Below are 20,003 nucleotides of genomic sequence, written 5' to 3'. Positions count from 1 at the left end.
AGATGGACACCTACGGTGTCCCTCTTGAGAGAGGGAAGACAGCATTCGGGACATGGAAGACGGAAGGATCAGCATCACCTTGGCCGAGGACTGAGCCTCCGTGTTTGAGGTTTTAGGAAGAAAGCAAAGGTAGCAAAAGAGAGGCAGGAGTTGGGAGAATGACAAATGGCAGCCATGATTGATGCTGTTGGAAGGCCACTAACAATAAGAGACCTGGTCAATGTGACAGCCTCAGGACATTGGGACCTGAGGTTAGAGTTGGGGTCAGGGTAGGCAGAGCTCGGGGCTCAGGCTGGACAGTGGCCAGAGAGGAGGGATCTGTCCCTCTGTTCAGACAGAGGGCCCAGGAGCAGCATGGAGAGCCAGGCAAGGGGCATCTCCCCCTTCCCAAGCTGCCTAGGACCAGAGCTGAAGGTGAAAGTGAAAGAGAAGATTCAGAAAAAAGGGGCTGGCATGCTCTGAGGGAAGGTGAAAGCGAAAGGAGGAAGCTCAGTAGTGCAGCCCGAGAGAGGTCAAGGCTTCGGCCTTCCTCCGTGTTGATCCCACTCCTCTGACCCCCTGCCCACCCGGAGATGCAGAAGACAGCGCTAGAACCCCAAAAGGGCTTCTCCTTCGAAAACTGCGAGAGGTGAGTGGGGGGATGGTTGGTTCCCCAGCTGCCTACGCCCTCAGTGGGGGCTTCTGGGAGTGGGAGCCCCAGGGTCTTTAAAATTCCTGGGGGCGAGGGTGGGGGAAGGCACGTGTGTGGAACGATTTGGGTTCCCAGGCTTACCCGAAAGGTGAGGGTAACCGGGACGGAGTTAGGGGATGTGATGACGGTCCCAGAAGAACTGAAACCTGGGTTTCTCCCCTCCGTTTCCAGAAACGCAGCCTTGGAACGCTCCCTCCCGGGGCTCCGTGTCCCTCATGCACGCAAGACCGGAACCACCATTGCAGGCCTTGTGTTCCGAGTGAGTAGGGCGTTGGGATTGTAACACTCAGAGGAGCGGCCGGGAATGGGAGGTGGGCACTGAACCAATGGGTCCTCCCCACCCCCCAGGACGGGGTCATCCTGGGCGCGGATACGCGGGCCACTAACGATTCGATCGTGGCGTACCAGAGCTGCGAAAAGATCCACTTCATCGCCCCTAAAATCTAGTGAGCATTCCCCCGCCCAGTTCCCCCCTCAAGAACCGCCCCCTCGTTCCCATCCCGGGTCCCAGAACATCCATAGTCCCGCCCACACGAACCCTCCCTTCGCCTTCAGCTGCTGTGGGGCTGGAGTAGCCGCGGACGCAGAGATGACCACGCGGATGGCGGCGTCTAACATGGAGCTACACGCGCTGTCCACAGGCCGCGAGCCCCGCGTGGCCACGGTCACCCGCGCTTTGCGCCAGACGCTCTTCCGGTGCTGGGGCGGGGCTAAAATGATCCTGGGGAGGGGCAGTTGCGGGGAGGGCAGGGCTGAGAGGAGGCTTGACAGGAGGAAGGGCGGGGCCTCGAGGTCCGAGAGACCGGAAGAGGATGGCCTAAGAGGAGCTAAGAGAGTGGCAGGAAGGAACGCTGTTGGTCACGGGGCGCCGGACCACGGGAAGGGGCGGGGCTCGGGTGCAGGGGCGGTATCGAGGAGGGGCGGGACCTCGAGTCCTGTGCGTTCGACTGACCGCACCCACTCCGCGAAAAGGTACCGGGGCTACGTGGGCGCCTCGCTGATTGTGGGCGGCGTAGACTTCACCGGACCGCAGCTCTACTGCGTGCACCCCCACGGCTCCTACAGCCGTCTGCCCTTCACGGCCCAGGGTGAGCGCTTCCGCCCCCTTCCCGCGAACCCCGCCCGTGGGACCTCAACGTTTATCCCGCGACTGGGAGGCCGCGGCTGACCTCCGATACCCTTCCTGCCTGCAGGCTCCGGCCAGGATGCGGCCCTGGCAGTGCTGGAGGACCGGTTCCAGCCGAACATGACGGTGAGCGACATCTCCCCCCGCCCCCACTATGCGTGCATTGGTGGGAAGTGCACACCCGGGAGCTGGGGAAACGCAGAGGTACCCTGGCCTACTCTAGAGCTAGGCTTCTCGAAGGTGACGACTGAGTGGAGACTGAGGGGCCAGTGGAGTGAGGGTGAAGTGCTATTCCAGCAGTGCCAAAGCTTGGACTGTCCCAGAAGTCAAAACTCAGAGAGGGCCATTTGGTGTTGAGGGAGAAGGGAACAGCAGGTGGGGTCGAGTCTGGATTTTGTTTAGGGTGGATGGAAGCAGAAGGCATATATCACTTTATAGGTGCTTATGGCCCAGAAAGAAAAAGGCAGTGAGCCAGGGATTGTGGGTGGGTGAATAGCCCACTGGAAGCAGAGCCACAAGTGTGACTCAGAGAAGTTTGTGAAAATAGGGGCAGTGGGAACATTGGGGTCTCTGGAAAGAGGGATACTGAAACCAGGGTAGAGGAGCCTGGGGTGGAGATGGGGGTGTAGGGAGAGAGAGGAGTTTGGGTGTGAGCAAATGGTAAATAGTCCAGCCTTCAAGATTAACAGTCTCCAGGCTGTAGCCTGAGGGTGATACTAAAGGGTCCATCAGGACTCACACACACACACACACACACACACACATCTTTACAGCTGGAGGCAGCGCAGGAGCTGCTGGTGGAAGCCATCACTGCAGGGATCCTGGGTGACTTGGGCTCTGGGGGCAGTGTGGATGCATGTGTGATCACTGGGACCAGCGCCAAGCTGCTGCGAACACTGAGCTCTCCCACAGAGCCTATAGAGAGGTAGGAGCATAGGAGATGGGGGAATCACAGGGGAGGATGGGTGGTAGCAAGGGAAATAGGGGGCTGCAAAGAAAAGAAGGGCCACTTGATGAGGTCATCCTTTCTCCTTCCCAGGTCCAGCCAGTACCGCTTTGCCCCTGGGACCACAGCTGTCCTGTCAGAGACAGTGATGCCGCTGACCCTGGAGCTGCTGGAGGAAACTGTGCAGGCCATGGATGTGGAGTGAAGTAGGCTGAGGCTTAGAGCTTGGAACAAGGAGGAATAAACCCAGAAAACACAAATACCTAGACAGATGGCTGTGTCCTTCTTGGGTGGAGGGGGACAAGCAGCCAGCAGGGCTCTGTGCCTAAGGTATCCCTGCAGGGCCAGTTCCTCCCATGGCTTCAGTGCCTAGCCTAAGCGGTGCACTTCACCCATCACCTTAGGCATCTACCCCTCCAGAACCCCAGCCCTGGCAAGTATCACAGGCTCAAAGTAGAAAGCCCCCCTCCTGACTCTCCACACTACAGAGGCTCCCCCTACCACTCCCATGCCTTGTTCTTGCCCTCTAGTCCACTGAGGGCTGTTGTACAACCCAAAAGGCCCTATGTATTGCCCCCACATAGAGCCTTTACCTGGCTCATCAGTGGCCAAGGACACAGCCCACAGCTCTCAGTCAGACCCCCCCCCCATCCCCACTGATGGCTAAAATGCTGGTGGAGGAGCTGCTCCCTTATTCCAAGGGCAAGTTCTCACAAGCGCACTCCTCACCCCTACAACGGCTTTATCTGTGAAACCCCTCTGATGACCAGGCATACCTGAGGTGCTAACATGATGCTGAGCTTCTGTTTGCACGTGTTGGGCTGTGACTAAGGGGATTGACTCCAAGTTTTCTGGGTGCCAGGGATCACAGGGCTCATGTGGGGAGAGATAATATGACACATTTATCCAGCAGACTTTTGCTGAGCACCCACTGAGTGTCAGCCCAGGTGCAGGGTGCTAGTGGGAGCATCCTGCCTTGGGAGAGAATGGCTGAGCTCCCCTGGAGCTTTGGAACTGTTAGAGAGAGTCTGCCCAACCCCTGGGGAGGGTCTACTCCAGGCTGGACATCCCTGGGTCCTTGATTATGCTTTTTCCCTCAGTATTTTATTATGAAAATTTTAAAACATAAAATCTGGAAAAAAGTTGAACACCTATATACCCACTGCAGACTTTACAATTAGTATTTTGTTATATTTGCTTTACCATGTATCTATCTATCCTTCCCTCTAGTCAGCAATTAACTCATTTTTTTGACTGATGTGTTCTGGAATCAGCCAAAGCCCTCACACCCCTAGAAGGAGGCAAGCCAACTTACCTGTTGCAACTTTGCACACAGGGGTGTCTTCTCTCCCTCGGTTCAGGCTCACCTTGGGGCTCTACAGTGAATGGACTGTAGATACCAGGGGCTTGTCCATGGGAGCCCCAAGGCCTGGAGGCTGTCAGAGATTTGATGGCTGTCATTCTTCCACCCCTGATCTCCATCTAGGATCGGCCAGTCACCAAGGGCTCATACCTTGCCCTCCTGTGCACAAAGCCCCTTCTAGGTGTATCATCTCATCACGAACAGTGTGGGCTTTGGAGCCAGACAGATGAAGGTTTGGGTCCAAACACACCATGTGGAGGGAGAGTCAGCATCTCCCTGAGCAAACCGTGACACCCATTCCAAGTTGAAGAGGAATCACTGAGGTGATATGTTAGGATTTGCAACCCGCCAGCACCCCCGTCCTGGCCCTGGCCCTTCCACAGCAGAGCCGGTGCAGGTGGACATTCCCTCTACCAGTCAGGAACACCCCTGGGTGCTGAGCAGGCTTCTGTGAGTTTGGTGCTCCTGATAGCCCTGGGAGACTTCCCTGATCCCAGCCACCAGGTGGTTACTGTTAAGTCTAACCACAAGTCCTTGGTACCTGGTGCTCAACATTTGGGATGTGAGGTGGTTCAGGGATCCAGTCAGGGGCCAGGCTTTGGGAGGTGGAGGAGGTGAGAGCCTCACACCTGGGCTCTGTCTGATAAGTCAAGGCCTGAGTGGAGGACCTTGACCCAAAGAGACCCTCCTCCTGCCTAGAGCAAGGAGGAATAATGGCAGGGAGCTGAACCTCCACAGCTGCCTGGCCTCAGTCCTGGGACTTTGGCTCAAGGATGAAGAGAACCATAAAGCCAGGCCCAGTTCTCAACCTCACGCCTGCCACAGTGTTGCTGCTCAGCCTCATCCTTACCCTGGTCCTCCTTGGCTCCTCCTTGGGTAAGTGGGCCTGGCCCAGCCCTGACTGAACAGCCTTAGGGCAACCCAGCTCCCAGCAGCAGCCCAGGCTTCCTGCTCAGGGGCTCAGGGCAGGGGCCAGGCTGGCTAGAAGGGAAGCAGGTGGACAGAGTGGGCAAAGGAGAAAGGATGTGGCAAGGCTGGGCAAGAGGGGGTCAGGGGCCAGTCTCACAAATGGGACAGGAGCTTGGGCTGGGCCCAAGAGCCGGGGAGGGTTTAGGAAGCTGAGAAGCAAAGGTTGGACGTGTAGTTTAGGAAGAGCCTTCTGGCTGCATGTGGGGTATGGACCATTGAGGTCTGGAGGGAGTGAAGAGGCTAGGAAGGAGACAAGAATATTCCTGGGGACAGGGAGAAAAATGGCCTGGGATCGGGGGTGGGGTGGAGTTGGGGAATGGTGGGGCATAGGTTGGAGAGAGATGAGGAAGAATGAACAGAACTTGGGGGCTGGTTGGATGGGGGCAACTGAGATAGCTATAGAGGCCCAGAGGTGCTCAGGGTGAGAAGGGGTAGTGATGAGCCCTCTTGATTTGGACCCCTCTGGGGGGGCACAGCCTGGGAGCACCCAGGAGGAGGAGAGGAGAGGTGTGCTGGGATGTGGGAAGCAGGTCCTCACCAGCCCAATGGTCAGGTTGTGGCGTTCCTGCCATCAGACCGGTGCTGAGCTTCAGCCAGAGGATTGTCAATGGGGAGAATGCAGTGCTGGGCTCGTGGCCCTGGCAGGTGTCCTTGCAGGTACATGCACCCTGGGGGTGGGGCAGGGTTTCAGGTGTTTCATGCCTGGGTGTAGCCTGGGCCCACCCCACTTCTGACCCCTGACCCCAGGACAGCAACAGCTTCCACTTCTGCAGTGGTTCCCTCATCAGTCAGTCCTGGGTGGTCACTGCTGCCCACTGCAATGTTGTGTGAGTGCTTCCCTTCTACCTGCACCCCCCAGCCCCCACCTCCCCACCCCCTTGCCCTGGAGGCCCCTCTCTTGTCACTCTGCCCTCCTTGTGGCTGCCCAACCCCACTCTCACTGCAGCCCTGGCTGCCACTTTGTCATCCTGGGCGAGTATGACCTATCATCCAGCACTGAGCCTTTGCAGGTTCTGTCCATCTTGCGGGTCAGTGCCTGGGCTGCAGATGGGGAAGGAAGAGTGGGCAGTGTAGGTGTGTGGGCTCTGGGGGTGAGGAATTCGGAGCATGCTCTGGCCTAGTCCCCTCAGCACCCATCACAGTGGGGGCCTGTGCCCATCCCCATCCTGCATGGCCCCTTCCTGGCTCCGCAGGCCATCACGCACCCTTTCTGGAACCCCACCACCATGAACAACGATCTGATGCTACTAAAGCTCGCCTCCCCAGCCCAGTACACAACACACATCTCACCAGTTTGCCTGGCTTCCTCAAATGAGGTGCTGCCTGAAGGCCTCACGTGTCACCACTGGCTGCGGCCGCCTCAGCGGTGCAGGTAGGAATTTGGGCCAAAACTCTGGGTGGGAGGGCAGGGTGGGGACAAGTCATCTGGGACCTAACCACCCACTCCCGGCCCACAGGCAGTGTGACTCCTGCACGCCTGCAGCAGGTGATTCTGCCCCTGGTCACCGTGAGTCAGTGGCCAGCAATACTGGGGCTCACGCATCACCAACTCGATGATCTGTGCAGGGGCCTCGGGGCCTCCTCGTGCCAGGTAAGCACTGGCACCCTGTCCTGTCCTCTGCACTGTCCTGTGGCACTCCCACCCTCCACACTGACTTCTCCCCTCTCCTTCCATCAGGGTGAATGTGGAGGCCCGCTTGTCTGCCAGAAGGGGGACATTGGGTGCTCACTGGTATTATCTCCTGGGGCGCCAATAACTGCAACGTGCACGCGCCTGCCACGTACACTCAGGTTAGCAAGTTCAGTACCTGGATCAATCACAGCCTACAACCAAGCCTACCACAGGCCCTCTCCCCATCTCAGTCCAATAAAGACCCCAGGCTCTGTCCTCTTGTGTATGCCTGTCTGTCTTCCTGGTTCAGGGAAAAGCAGAGGCTAGGGCTTCCCTGGTGGCACAGTGGTTGAGAGTCCGCCTGCCGATGCAGGGGACACAGGTTCGTGCCCCGGTCCGGGAAGATCCCACATTCCTCGGAGCTGCTGGGCCCGTAAGCCATGGCCGCTGCACGTCCGGAGCCTGTGCTCCGCAACGGGAGAGGCCACAACAGTGAGAGGCCTGTGTACCGCCAAAAAAAAAAAAGAGAGGCTCTTGGGGGCCCCACTCCCCAAGCGGAGTTTGTCTTCTGGTATGGCAGGTGTTGAGGAGTTAGGATCCTCCTAGACTAGCCGTGACCAGGCTGGGCTCTTCCCATCTCCCCACCGCCTCCTGGGCAACCTCTCGTCCACAGCAAGAGACTGGGCTGTCGGAATGAATGGGCAGCTTTCCCTGGGGAAGGCAGCCTGTTTATTGAGTACAAAGGATACATTTACAAACTTGAGTACACAAAATAAATAACTGCACATTCTCCATCCACAGTCCATGGCATAAAGGCCCAAGTCTCCAAACTCCCTCCGTCCTACCTTCAGGACCAGGCCCATCCTGGCCAAAAGAAATAAATCCCCAGAGGCACTGGGGAAAGTAGGGGGAATTCTGAGGCCATGGGGCTTGGGCTTTCCACTGCCTTGTGCTAGGAGAACTGGAGACAGGAGGAGGGGGTGTACAAGGAATGAATGACTTGGCCCAGAGTGGTCTCTTTTGGCTTGGTTTCCCACTGGAGGTGGCACATGCAAAAAGAGGAGGGCCTAGCCCAAGGGAACCCACTGGGAGGAACTAAGAGCCAAACCCTCCCTGCTGGCAGGGGACCTGCAGTCCAGCTAAGGCTAAAGCTGGGCCCTGGCTCCTTCCCACCCACTGAAAGCAGCTGTGGAGGGACAGGGCTTGGGTTCCAGCCCCGTCCGTGGTGGTGGGGAGGCACCATGACTGACGTGGGATGGTCTGGCTCAGACCTCTGGGAAAGCAGCCACCCAATTCCACCCACCTCTCGCAGGGGCTCCCTCCAGACGGAGATTCAGCGGAGCCCAGAATGGAAGGGTAATGCTGTGAAAAGAAGCAGGGACAGGCTGGACTGAGCAAGGCCACCATGAGAAGGTCAGTGCCCCAGGCACTCAGGGTTCAGAGGCAGGTCACACAGTATGGCTAAGTTCCAGGGGGAGCTGCGCAGAAGCTCAGCAGAAGGGGATAGGGTTGAGCACCCCGGGGACCCTCCCTCAATGCAGCAGCTCCTTCCTTCCGACTTCCTCTTGGAGGATAAAGGGAGAGCATGGTGCTCATTCCTCGGCCGCCCATACTCATGCCAGACACTAGATGGCTCCTTCATGCAGCTGCAGAGGAGGGAACAGCAGCACCTGAAGGGAGAGGCAACACCAAGGGTGGAACCCAGGCTGACACTGGAATCCTGATGGGGCTCTCCCTCGGAAGCCCCTGCCCTTTGCTTTGGCCCAGGTGCCCCCATCCCCCAGGTAGCAGCAGTGGGGCTCCTTTTAACCCCACACAGTTGGGAAGGAGGCACCTGGGGAATAGAATGGGCATCCAAGGGGGAGAGGGAGGTGATAGTAGGCTCTGTAAAGAAGGCACTGAGTGCAGTAGGCTGGTGGGCAGGAACTCTCATAGTCAGGCTGAAGCCTGGAGCAAGCCTGGTACCAACATGGCCACACAGTCCAGAGGGCCAAGGACTATTCCACGGTCCTACCACCAAAGATCCTGGCAAGTCCTGGGGCCGGGAGGGGTCCCCAGGGGCACCATGAAGGAAGACAGATCTTGGCTGGGAGGTGGGAGGCTGTTTAGACTTAGCCTGGGGCTGAGAGTCCAGCCAAGGCACAAGCTGTGGGCCTACCTGGGCCTCTCACTGGAGCATAATCATGAGGATCAGGATGCCATGGAATGTGGGGCCGGGGGAGGGCAGACAGGAAGGCTTGGTAGAGGAAAGGGGGGATTCCAGAAGTAACTGTCCCAAAGAGTCCTGGGACCACAGGACACCCTCTACCTGGCACTGCATGCTCCTTTGGTCTAGGGAAGAGCCAAGAGGTGAGGAGACTGAAGGCCAGGTCCTGCCCTTCCCCCAATATGTACCAGAGCAGTTGTCCAGCAAAAGGAGCATTAGTGCCAGACCAGGCTCCCCGTTCAGGGGGCTCGTATGCCCCAGGGCTCCCTCCACTCTGTGGCACCAGACTCAGGCCCAGGGTGAAGATGGGGACTGCTGAAGGCACAGAGAAGGGGCTGGGGCCATTCACCTACCACTGACCATACAGACCTATCTCTAGAGAGGGCGGCGGGCCCAGATGGCACAGCAATGTGTGGCCAGGCTGGGGCCATGCCATGTCAGCACCCCAGCCTGGCAGCTCAGCCATTGTACTGCTGCTGGTAGCGCAGGTTGAGCTCCCGCAGCTCTCGCTCCCGCACTCGGCGAGACTTGTTGGATCGTGTAGAGCGGCTGGAACGCGTGGACTGGGCAGATTTGGTGCTCTGGCAGCGCGAGGAGGCGCGTTTGAGGAGGTTCTGGGAGATGGAGCGGTGCAGATTCTTCATAGACGAAGAGGCTGCCATGCTCACCACCCACGGATGCCTCAGGGCCTGCAGTGCCGTCATACGGGCGCCGGGGTCCACCGTCAGCAGGCGGTCAATGAAGTCCTTGGCCAGGTTGGACACACTGGGCCAGGGCTAGAAGCCAAGGACAAGCATTAGAGCGAGCACACTCAACATTGCCCTGAACATCCCGATGATGTCACCTACACAGCACTCAGACCTGTCCAGTAGCCCTGCACTCTCCCCCTAGAGAGAGGAACTGCCCGGCTCCTCTCACGTAGAGCATTCCGGGCCTCCCCTTCCCACCCAGTGCTGACCCAGGCCACTGAGCAGAGGCTGCTCTCTGAGTGACAAGGAGTGTGATAGGAGGAGAAGGATCCACCCCCTCCCTGAGGAGCAAACTTCAAAGGTGCCCTGGACTCAAAGCCTGGTTCAAGGAGGTGGCCCCCGTCAAGACCACCCAACCTACACCAGGACCACCATAACTCAGGGCGATTTAATGAGAACGACCCAAACCTTCCACCATATCTTGAGACGGACTTAAGCTCCCATCACTGGATGCCCATACTGAGCCACTTCCTAGTCCTTCGAAACAGGGTCTGCCCTCCCTTCCAACTGAAAAAGTGGCCAAAATAATCACTGCATTCTCTGCATCAGCCTCAGCCTCAGCCTCTCAGCTATGAGGAGAAAAGGAAACAATTCAAGGCAACTAGATTTCTCCATCTGCTGGGATGGCAGGGGGATCCTGGGAGCCCAGCAGGGATTAGGACCCTTCTCAGGGGTGCTTCTCATGTCTGCATGACCTCTCTAAGCCACACCGGGGCTCCTGGCAGTACCCTGTGCCAGCCGCGTTTTAGTACATTCCTCAGCACAAAGCCTGCTCTGCTACATGCACCCACGGCTGCCTCATCTCAGCCACACACCAAACAGCCGTCTGTCTCAGGCCCTCAGCCTGCACAAATTGTCTTCACCTGGCTGAATCCTCAGGTTCTCAGGTTAAAGGACACTTGCTCACACTGCCTCTCTTAGCCACCAGTGCTAAGCAACTATTCGAATAATTTCAAGTTTATTGTTCCCATTTGACCATGCTTAGTTATTCACCAGTGCCTGGTGCCGGGCATACAGGAGGCACTCAGAAGACAGAGGCTCAGAGAGTAAACAACCCATGCATGGCACCTGATGGGTGCCCTCTCCTGCAGCTGCTTCCAGAATGTGGGGCTCAGATGCCCGGGCCCTTGACTTACTCTGCTGAAGGAGGGCAGATGCAGCACTTCTCCGAGTCCCTGCATCTCTTGGGAGCACTCTGGCACGGGCTCTGACACTCTCCAAAGGGTGGGTGGCTAGGACTTCTGCTGAGCCTGCTCCAGGTGGTTCGGCTGGGATGCCAGGTGTCCTATCACCCTCCTTCCTGTCTGGTGAGAGGTCTAACTGTTCTACCCCGTGGTGCCCTTCACCTTGAGGAGCCCCTGAACACACTCTCCAAGGGGCTCCGGAAAGTCTGAGAGCCCACATTTGGGGTAGCTGCATGCCCACTCAGCAGACATGCTAACACAGTTATCGCTGCCCCCAGTCAGGCTTCCTTGACCCCCAACTCTTCCCTCATGCCTTTCCCCACTGATGTCGATGTACCGGGAGGCAGTGGGTGGGGTGGGGTAGGAAACAAGGAAAAGACTCATCTGGAGTCCTGAAGAAGGGGTGGAGCTACTTGTAGTTGTTATCCTTACTTGCCCTTTGGAAGGCAAATCTCAACTTTTACTGAGCTGAACTGGAAGAAAGTCACAGAAAGCCCAGATTTCTAAACAGCCACCTAACAGGGTCCTCCTCACCAATGGGCCAGCTCCCAGTGATTCCTGGCAAGCTACTGGCCTCCAGGAGGAGGGCAGTTAGGGCCCATAAATCCCGTGCTGTCTGAGAGCAGTGAGGGAGAGCAAGGAGCAACAGCCCTCCCACGCAGGCAGCCTGGTCCACATTTCCCTGCAGGCCTGTGTAACTCAGGGCTCTAATACTGAGGCTGACATGCAGGGTGACTGGACTAGACAGTAGCCACAGTAGCTGTGGGCTCTCAGTTCAAAAAAGCCCCATGGCTTGCTGCTGCCACCTGAACACAAAGAGCCATTGTGAGGGGCCAGCCAATCTAGACCACAGACACACTGTGGCCCCTGTCACTCATTTGAGAAATGGAGAGACGCAGGCATAATGGGGCCACTGATGGACAAAGCAAACCTAGAGCTGGAACAGGTCATGGGAATACCTGTGCTTGTGCTGCACTGCGGCTTTTATGGTCTCCAAGAAAAGGAGAAATCACTGGGGAACACACTGCAGCTCAGCCTAGCCTGTTGGTGGGACAGCTCCAAGACACAGCTGCCAGCCCAGGCCAGCCAAACAGGGCTGGGACATGGATTCTGCCCCTGGCCCTTGGTCCAGTCAAGCCAGAAGAGAGGCAACTCCTCTGCAAATGACAGAATAAAAAGTGGCGAACCTGGACTCACAAGTCAGGAACCTGAACACGGATGGATCGGAGGCATCCCCACTTCATAACCATACCCAGCCAAACAAACCAAGGCCCCCTGCAGCTCCAAACCAGTCCAGTGCAGTCTCAGATGGGCCTCCCACTAGACACGCACTGTGGGCTTAAGCATCTCCACCTCCAGAGTGACACAGGCTCACACCAGCTGTCAACCCCTGCTGCTTGTTGCCATGATCGCCAAAGTGAGCCAGATTGATCTGCCCCTCCTCCTCCCCCAGGCGCTCGCCTCTCCAATTACCTGGTACAGGCAGCAGTGTGAGGAATGCTGATGGGCTCATTAGTCTGAGGGCCTGCCCACCCTCTCTGGCAGGCCCCAGCTCTCCCCAGCTTTGATGAACTGTGCGCAGGTGGGTCCCCTAAGACAATGTGACTCGAGCTGTCCTGACATGAGAACCGGGCTGTGCAATGGCACCCAGCCTAACCCTCACACACTGAGGGACCTGGAGCGGGAAGTCAAACAGGACAAACACGGGAAGGTGGTCCTCGAGCCAGCCCACTGACAGTGGGGCAGGGGCTTATGTTGACCTCCAGAATAGTGGCCCCTTGGAGGTCTCCAACAGGGCTCACAAAGGAGAAGCAAGGCCTTCCACACTCACCCATGGCCACACTTCTGGCCAAGTCCAATTCAGCACCTCCTGAAAAAGCGATCAGGACCTCCCTGGTGGCACAGTGGTTTACACTCCGTGCTCCCAATGCAAGGGGCCCGGGTTCGACCCCTGGTCAGGAAACTAGATCCCACATGCATGCCGCAACTAAGAGCTCACATGCCACAACTAAGGAGCCCACGTGCCGCAACTAAGAAGCCAGCAAGCCACAACTAAGGAGCCGGCAAGATGCAACTAAAGAGCCCTCAAGCAGCAACTAAGGCACCCTCAAGCTGCAACTAAGCAGCCCACCTGCTGCAACTAAGGAGCCCACGAGCCGCAAATAAGGAGCCCACCTGACGCAACTAAGACCCAGCACAACCAAATAAAAAAAGAAAAAGAAAGCGATCAACACATGCAGACCAACCCACCTGCTTCCCCAACATGCTCAGGCCTCTGGAGCCACATGAGTATGTCTGGCAGCCTCTGACTGACCGGCCAGGTAACATTCTGTTCCTCATATGCAGCCAAGTGAGGAAAAGAAAAACGGGAAATTCCCTGGCAGTCCAGTGGTTAGGATTCCACTCTTCCACTGCAGGGGGCACGGGTTTGACCCCTGGTCGGGGAACTAAGATCCCACATGCCGCATGGTGGAGCCAAAAGAAAGAAAAAGAAAAATGGGCATGAGGAAAAAGGAAAATGATAAACTGTCATGCTCTTCAGTTTCCACAGCTCTAACTGCCAGCTGTGGGTAAAGGAGAGAACTTTTGCCTCAGTATACTTGGGGCCAGATCAGGGACACATGTAAGCCTCAGGTGGGTGGCAGAAGGGACAGGCCCCAGGTACCACCTGGCCAGTCTCCTAGAGGCTTCCACCCATTTCTGGGCTGGCAAAGAGCATGGGGCATGAAAGGGAATATCAAAATGTCAGCCGGCCTTGCCTCCAGACACTCAGGCCTCCGTGAGACCTGAGTGTGCAGAGGACAGCTGCAATACTCAGGGTGACAGCCCGCACCCTCCTGTCCACAAGTCAGTCTTTCATGAGCTGTGTGGGTGAGGGGTCCTGCCCCAAGAGGAGGACAAGAAGAGGCTGTAGGAGGAAGGGTATCACCTCCACCCTGTTTCTGACCATCGAGCTGGCCGCCCTTCTGCCTACCCTGTAACCCCCAGAGTCCTTGCAGTTCAGATACCTATTCCTGATGCTGTAACAGCAAAGAAACCAATAGGGTAGAAGAAGGATCTCCCCCATGAGTACTTCCTAACCAACTTCACCCTCCTCATCGCTCTGCTTCTGTGAGACCAGTCACTCCTGGTGACACTCAGCAGCTGAATCCAACTCTCCCTTCAGAGGAAGGCACCAGACCAGAAAGGGTTTGCCACTCCAGCTCAGAGGACACACTTCCTCCCGTCCCAGTCTCATTCACTTGCTCTAGCTCTAATGTCACAAGGGCCTGGCAAGAATGTTACCCAAGCTACTTCCATGGTCCTGCCTTGAGCCCCAGGGCTAAGGGAACAAGGGCTGGAACCAGCTCTCGAGGCCTAGGCTGCAGAGGGAGGAGGAAGCTGCTTCCTTCCAGCAGCAAACCCAGCTCACGGGGCATACCCTAGACTCCCTCTGGTAAGCAGGTCTGACGGCTCTCAAGTAAGGGGAGAAAAAGGCCTAGCGTCTCTCTGGGCTGGAAGCCCAGTGACCTGTGTTCTAGGTCTACCGTCTCGGCTGACCGTAGAGAAATCACAGCCTCCTCACTTTTAATATGAAGGAGCTGAATGCAATGAATTCTAAGTCTCTTCCAGTTTATAAAGTCCTGGGTTGTAAGAAGATGGCTCCCCATCTTTTCTCCCCACTTGGCTGCATGTGAGGAAGAGAAGTAGAGCATCTAACGTTTAAGCTGACTTGATGTCTTGACCTTTATGGGTTCTCTTCCAGCCCATGATGACACTGGGGAAGGTTCCCTGGCAGAGAAGGAAGCCCAGGCAAAGAGATGCTAGGGGAAGAAGGGGGAGAAAGAAGCCTGGGCTTTGCTCCCATGACTCAGTTCTTCCCTCAACTTTGTCTCAACATGTGTCTTCAGATACAGCATTCCCATGTTCAAAGTCCTCCTTCCGGTACTGACATGGGCCTGAATGAGAGCAGAGAGAAGGGCACAGAGGATATTCTGGGAAATGGAGCTTCAGGTTTACTCAGGAGAGCAGAACTATTAGTGTGATAAGAACAGCACACTCTGATGTTAACCATGAGGAAAAGTGCTTTGAAAAAATCAGCACAATTAGACACTGTGGGGCTGTAGAGCCAGCATCTCCTCCTCTGGTCAAGACACTCACCATCCTGGTGTCTGGACTTCCAGAACAGAGAGTATCCAACACGCTGAGACCACGCTGTGGGTGGGGGGACCTGAGCAGCAGAAAAGTGAAAGATGTTGAGGGAGAGAGGCTGACAGGAGAAAAAGGAGGAAGATAATAGAGGTTTAAACAGAGGCAGAGGAGCTTCCCTGGTGGCGCAGAGGTTAAGAATTTGCCTGCCAATGCAGGGGACACGGGTTCGAGCCCTGGTCCGGGAAGATCCCACATGCTGCGGAGCAACTAAGCCTGTGCACCACAACTACTAAGCCTGCGGTCTAGAGCCCACGAGCCACAACTACTGAGCCCACGTGCCACAACTACTGAAGACTGCGCGCCTCAAGGCCATGCTCCGCAACAAGAGAAACCGCCGAAATGAGAAGCCCACGCACCTCAAAGAAGAGTAGCCCCTAAAAAAAAAAAAAAAAAAAAAAAGAGTAGCCCCTGCTTGACACAACTAAAGAAAGACCGCGCACAGCAACGAAGACCCAACGCAGCCAAATATAAATAAATAAATAAATTTATATATATAAAAAAAAGAGGCAGAGACTCTCAAAGATAAAAATAAAATGAGAAAAGGCGTGACAACTTAAAGGATGGTAAAGCCGTGTTCTAAAACTTGAGATGGGGACTACCCTGGCAGTCCAGTGGTTAAGACTCTGTGCTTCCAATGCAGGGGGTGTGGGTTCAATCCCTGGTCTAAGATCCCACATGCTGTGCGGTGCGGCCAAGAAAATATTTTAAATTATTAGAGAAATGCAAATCAAAACTACAAGGAGGTATCACCTCACACCAGTCAGAATGGGCATCATCAGAAAATCTACAAACAACAAATGCTGGAGAGGGTGTGGAGAAAAGGGAACCCTCTTGCACTGTTAGTGGGAATGTAAATTGATACAACCACTATGGAGAACAGTATGGAGGTTCCTTAAAAAAATAAAAATAGGGCTTCCCTGGTGGCGCAGTGGTTGAGAGTCCGCCTGCCGATGCAGGGGACACGGGTTCGTGCCCCGGTCTGGGAGGATCCCACGTGCCGCGGAGCGGCTGGGCCCGTGAGCCATGGCCGCTGAGCCTGCGCGTCCGGAGCCTGTCCTCCGCAACGGGAGGGGCCACAACAGTGAGAGGCCCGCGTAACGCATAAAAAAAAAAATAAATAAATAAAAAAAATAAAAATAGAACTACCATATGACCCAGCAATCCCACTACTGGGCATATAACCTGAGAAAGCCATAATTCAAAAAGACACATGCACCCCAATGTTCACTGTAGCACTATTTACAATAGCCAGGACATGGAAGCAACCTAAGTGTCCACTGACAGATGAATGGATAAAGAAGATGTTGCACATATATACAATGGAATATTACTCAGCCATAAAAAGATATGAAATTGAGTTATTTGTCGTGAGGTGGATGGACCTAGAGTCTGTCATACAGAGTGAAGTTAAGTCAAAAAGATAAAAACAAATACCGTATGCTAACACATATATATGGAATCTAAAAAAAAAATGTTCTGATGAACCCAGGGGCAGTACAGAAATAAAGACACAGACGTAGAGAATGGACTTGAGGACACGGAGCGGGGAAGGGTAAGGTGGGACGAAGTGAGAGAGTAGCATTGACATATATACACTATCAAATGTAAAACAGGTAGCTAGTGGGAAGCAGCTGCCTGGCACAGGGAGATCAGCTCTGTGCTTTGCAGCCACCTAGAGGGATGGGATAAGGAGGGTGGGAGGGAGACGCAAGAGGGAGGGGATATGGGGATATATGTATATGTACAGCTGATTCACTTTGTTATAAAGCAGAAACTAACACACCATTGTAAAGCAATTATACACCAATAAAGATGCTAAAAAAAAAAAAAAAAAGATTACCCGGCAAGGATCTCATTCAGATTCGATGGAGAAATCAAAAGCTCTACAGACAAGCAAAAGCTAAGAGAATTCAGCACCACAAAACCAGCTCTACAACAAATGCTAAAGGAACTTCTCTAAGTGGGAAACACAAGAGGAGAAAAGGACCTACAAAAACAAACCCATAACAATTAAGAAAATGATAATAGGAACATACATATCAATAATTACCTTAAACATGAATGGATTAAATGCTCCAACTAAAAGACACAGGCTTGCTGAATGGATACAAAAACAAGACCCATCTATATGCTGTCTGCAAGAGACCCACTTCAGACCTAGGGACACATACAGACTGAAAGTGAGGGGATGGAAAAAGATATTCCATGCAAATGGAAATCAAAAGAAAGCTGGAGTAGCAATACTCATATCAGATAAAACAGACTTTAAAATAAAGAATGTTACAAGAGACAAGGAAGGACACTATATAATGATCAAGGGACCAATCCAAGAAGAGGATATAACAATTATAAACATATGTGTACCCAACACAGGAGCACCTCAATACATAAGGCAACTGCTAACAGCTCTAAAAGAGGAAATCGAGAGTAACACAATAATAGTGGGGGACTTTAACACCTCATTTACACCAATGGACAGATCATCCAGACAGAATATTAATAAGGAAACACAAACTTTAAATGACACAACAGACCAGATAGATTTAATTGATATTTATAGGACATTCCATCCAAAACAGCAGATTACACTTTCTTCTCAAGTGCACACGGAACAAGCTCCAGGAGAGATCACATCTTGGGTCACAAATCAAGCCTTGGTAAATTTAAGAAAATGGAAATCATATCAAGCATCTTTTCCGACCAAAACACTAGGAGATTAGAAATCAATTACAGGGAAAAAAACGTAAAAAACACAAACACATGGAGGCTAAACAATACATTACTAAATAACCAAGAGATCACTGAAGAAAGCAAAGAGGAAATCAAAAAATACCTAGAGACAAATGACAATGAGAACACGACGATCCAAAACCTATGGGATGCAGCAAAAGCAGTTCTAAGAGGGAAGTTTATAGCAATACAAGCCTACCTCAAGAAACAAGAAAAATCTCAAATAAACAATCTAACCTTACACCTAAAGGAACTAGAGAAAAAAGAACAAACAAAATCCAAAGTTAGTAGAAGGAAAGAAATCATAAAGATCAGAGCAGAAATAAATGAAATAGAAACAAAGAAAACAAGAGCAAAGATCAATAAAACTAAAAGCTGGTTCTTTGAAAAGATAAACAAAATTGATAAACCTTTAGCCAGATTCATCAAGAAGAAGAGGGAGAGGACTCAAATCAATAAAATTAGAAATGAAAAAGGAGAAGTTACAACAGACACTGCAGAAATACAAAGCATCCTAAGAGACTACTAGAAGCAACTCTATGCCAATAAAATGGATAACCGGGAAGAAATGGACAAATTCTTAGAAAGGTATAACCTTCCAAGACTGAACCAGAAAGAAATAGAAAATATGAACAGACCAATCACAAGTAGTGAAATTGAAACTGTGATGAAAAATCTTCCAACAAACAAAAGGCTAGGATCAGATTGCTTCACAGGTGAATTCTATCAAACATTTAGAGAAGAGCTAACATCCATCCTTCTCAAACTCTTCCAAAAAATTGCAGAGGAAGGAACACTCCCAAACTTATTCTATGAGGCCACCATCACCCTGATACCAAAACCAGACAAAGGTACTACATAAGAAAATTACAGACCAGTATCACTGATGAATATAGATGCAAAAATCCTCAACAGAATACTAGCAAACAGAATCCAACAACACATTAAAAGGATCAAACACCATGATCAAGTGGGATTTATCCCAGGGATGCAAGGATTCTTCAATATATGCAAATCAATCAATGTGATACACCATATTAACAAATTGAAGGATAAAAACCATATGATCATCTCAATAGATGCAGAAAAAGCTTTTGACAAAATTCAACAAATTATGATAAAAACTCTCCAGAAAGTGGGCATAGAGGGTACCTACCTCAACATAATAAAGGTCATATACGACAAACCCACAGCAAACATCATTCTCAATGGTGAAAGACTGAAAGCACTTCCTCTAAGATCCAGAACAAGACAAGGATGTCCACTCTCGCCACTATTATTCAACATAGTTTTGGAAATCCTAGCCTCAGCAACCAGAGAAGAAAAAGAAATAAAAGAAATACAAATTGGAAAAGAAGTAAAATTGTCACTGTTTGCAGATGACATGATACTATACATAGAGAATCCTAAAGATGCCACCAGAAAACTACTAGAGCTAATCAATGAATTTGGTAAAGTTGCACAGAAATCTCTTGCATTCCTATACACTAACAACGAAAGATCAGAAAGAGAAATTAAGGAAACACTCCCATTCACCATTGCAACAAAAAGAATAAAATACCTAGTAATAAACCTACCTAAGGAGGTAAAAGACCTGTACTCAGCAAACTATAAGACACTGATGAAAGAAATCAAAGATGACACAAACAGATAGAGAGATATACTATGTTCTTGGATTGGAAGAATCAATATTGTGAAGATGACTATACTGCCCTGCTGCCGCGGAGCCAGGCGGAGGCAGAGGTGCAGGCACGGGTGCACTCAAGATTCGGCTCCACCCATAACTCACCGCCATGGCCGAGGAAGGCATTGCTGCTGGAGATGTAATGGACGTTAATACTGCTCTGCAAGAGGTGCTTAAGACCGCCCTCATCCACGATGGCCTAGCACGTGGAATTCGCAAAGCTGCCAAAGCCTTAGACAAGCGCCAAGCCCATCTCTGTGTTCTTGCGTCCAACTGTGATGAGCCTATGTATGTCAAGTTGGTGGAGGCCCTTTGTGCTGAGCACCAAATCAACCTGATTAAGGTTGATGACAACAAGAAACTAGGGGAATGGGTAGGCCTCTGTAAAATTGACAGAGAGGGAAAACCCCGTAAAGTGGTTGGCTGCAGCTGTGTGGTGGTTAAGGACTATGGCAAAGAGTCTCAGGCCAAGGATATCATCGAGGAGTACTTCAAATGCAAGAAATGATCAAATAAAAAAACTGGGCTCTTGTTCCTCAAAAAAAAAAAAGA

The 20,003-nt window shown here is 52.8% G+C and overlaps 4 protein-coding genes across 6 annotated transcripts in view; 3 read left to right on the top strand and 1 right to left on the bottom strand.

Moving 5' to 3' along the window:
- Positions 1–27: 27 nt before the first annotated feature.
- On the top strand, positions 28–6,982 carry PSMB10 (proteasome 20S subunit beta 10). 2 transcript variants are annotated; one of them, XR_004347011.1, is made up of 12 exons: positions 28–628; positions 863–950; positions 1,040–1,137; positions 1,247–1,387; positions 1,664–1,779; positions 1,885–1,943; positions 2,591–2,742; positions 2,857–5,002; positions 5,671–5,752; positions 6,289–6,467; positions 6,553–6,686; positions 6,774–6,982. XR_004347011.1 is itself a non-coding variant. In XM_032613854.1 (9 exons), the coding sequence occupies exons 1-8, from the start codon at positions 573–575 to the stop codon at positions 2,966–2,968; spliced, it is 822 nt and encodes a 273-aa protein (XP_032469745.1). In that variant the 3' UTR covers position 2,969; positions 4,826–4,964. The 2 variants fall into 2 exon arrangements, 1 of the variants encoding a protein (XP_032469745.1); XM_032613854.1 differs by lacking the exons at positions 5,671–5,752; positions 6,289–6,467; positions 6,553–6,686; positions 6,774–6,982 and having other exon boundaries at positions 573–628; positions 2,857–2,969; positions 4,826–4,964.
- On the top strand, positions 4,873–9,232 carry CTRL (chymotrypsin like). Its single transcript, XM_032614822.1, is given in 13 exon segments — positions 4,873–5,002; positions 5,649–5,752; positions 5,843–5,922; positions 6,042–6,123; positions 6,289–6,434; positions 6,436–6,467; positions 6,553–6,614; positions 6,616–6,664; positions 6,667–6,686; positions 6,774–6,810; positions 6,813–6,998; positions 9,043–9,056; positions 9,200–9,232. Coding segments are annotated over 13 exon segments (948 nt in total). The 5' UTR covers positions 4,873–4,899.
- Positions 7,394–20,003, bottom strand: part of PSKH1 (protein serine kinase H1) — a 35,161-nt gene continuing 22,551 nt past the window's right edge. Inside the window, exons 3-4 of one of the 2 annotated variants that reach the window (XM_032613853.1) lie at positions 14,987–15,056; positions 9,513–9,689 (exon numbers count right to left, since the gene is read on the bottom strand). In XM_032613853.1, the coding sequence (XP_032469744.1) occupies positions 9,649–9,689; positions 14,987–15,056 (111 nt within the window). In that variant the 3' untranslated portion in view covers positions 9,513–9,648. Of the gene's footprint in view, positions 9,690–14,986; positions 15,057–20,003 lie in introns of both variants that reach the window. The other variant, XM_032613852.1, reaches the window with a different exon arrangement.
- On the top strand, positions 19,561–20,001 carry LOC116744304 (40S ribosomal protein S12-like). Its single transcript, XM_032613855.1, has one exon. The coding sequence runs from the start codon at positions 19,561–19,563 to the stop codon at positions 19,957–19,959; it is 399 nt and encodes a 132-aa protein (XP_032469746.1). The 3' UTR covers positions 19,960–20,001.

This window comes from Phocoena sinus, chromosome 19 (genome assembly GCF_008692025.1).
Source record: "Phocoena sinus isolate mPhoSin1 chromosome 19, mPhoSin1.pri, whole genome shotgun sequence".
Taxonomy (NCBI): Eukaryota; Metazoa; Chordata; class Mammalia; order Artiodactyla; family Phocoenidae; genus Phocoena; species Phocoena sinus.
Note: the sequence above shows the minus strand (reverse complement) of the source record. Positions and strands in the feature narration are given on the sequence as shown.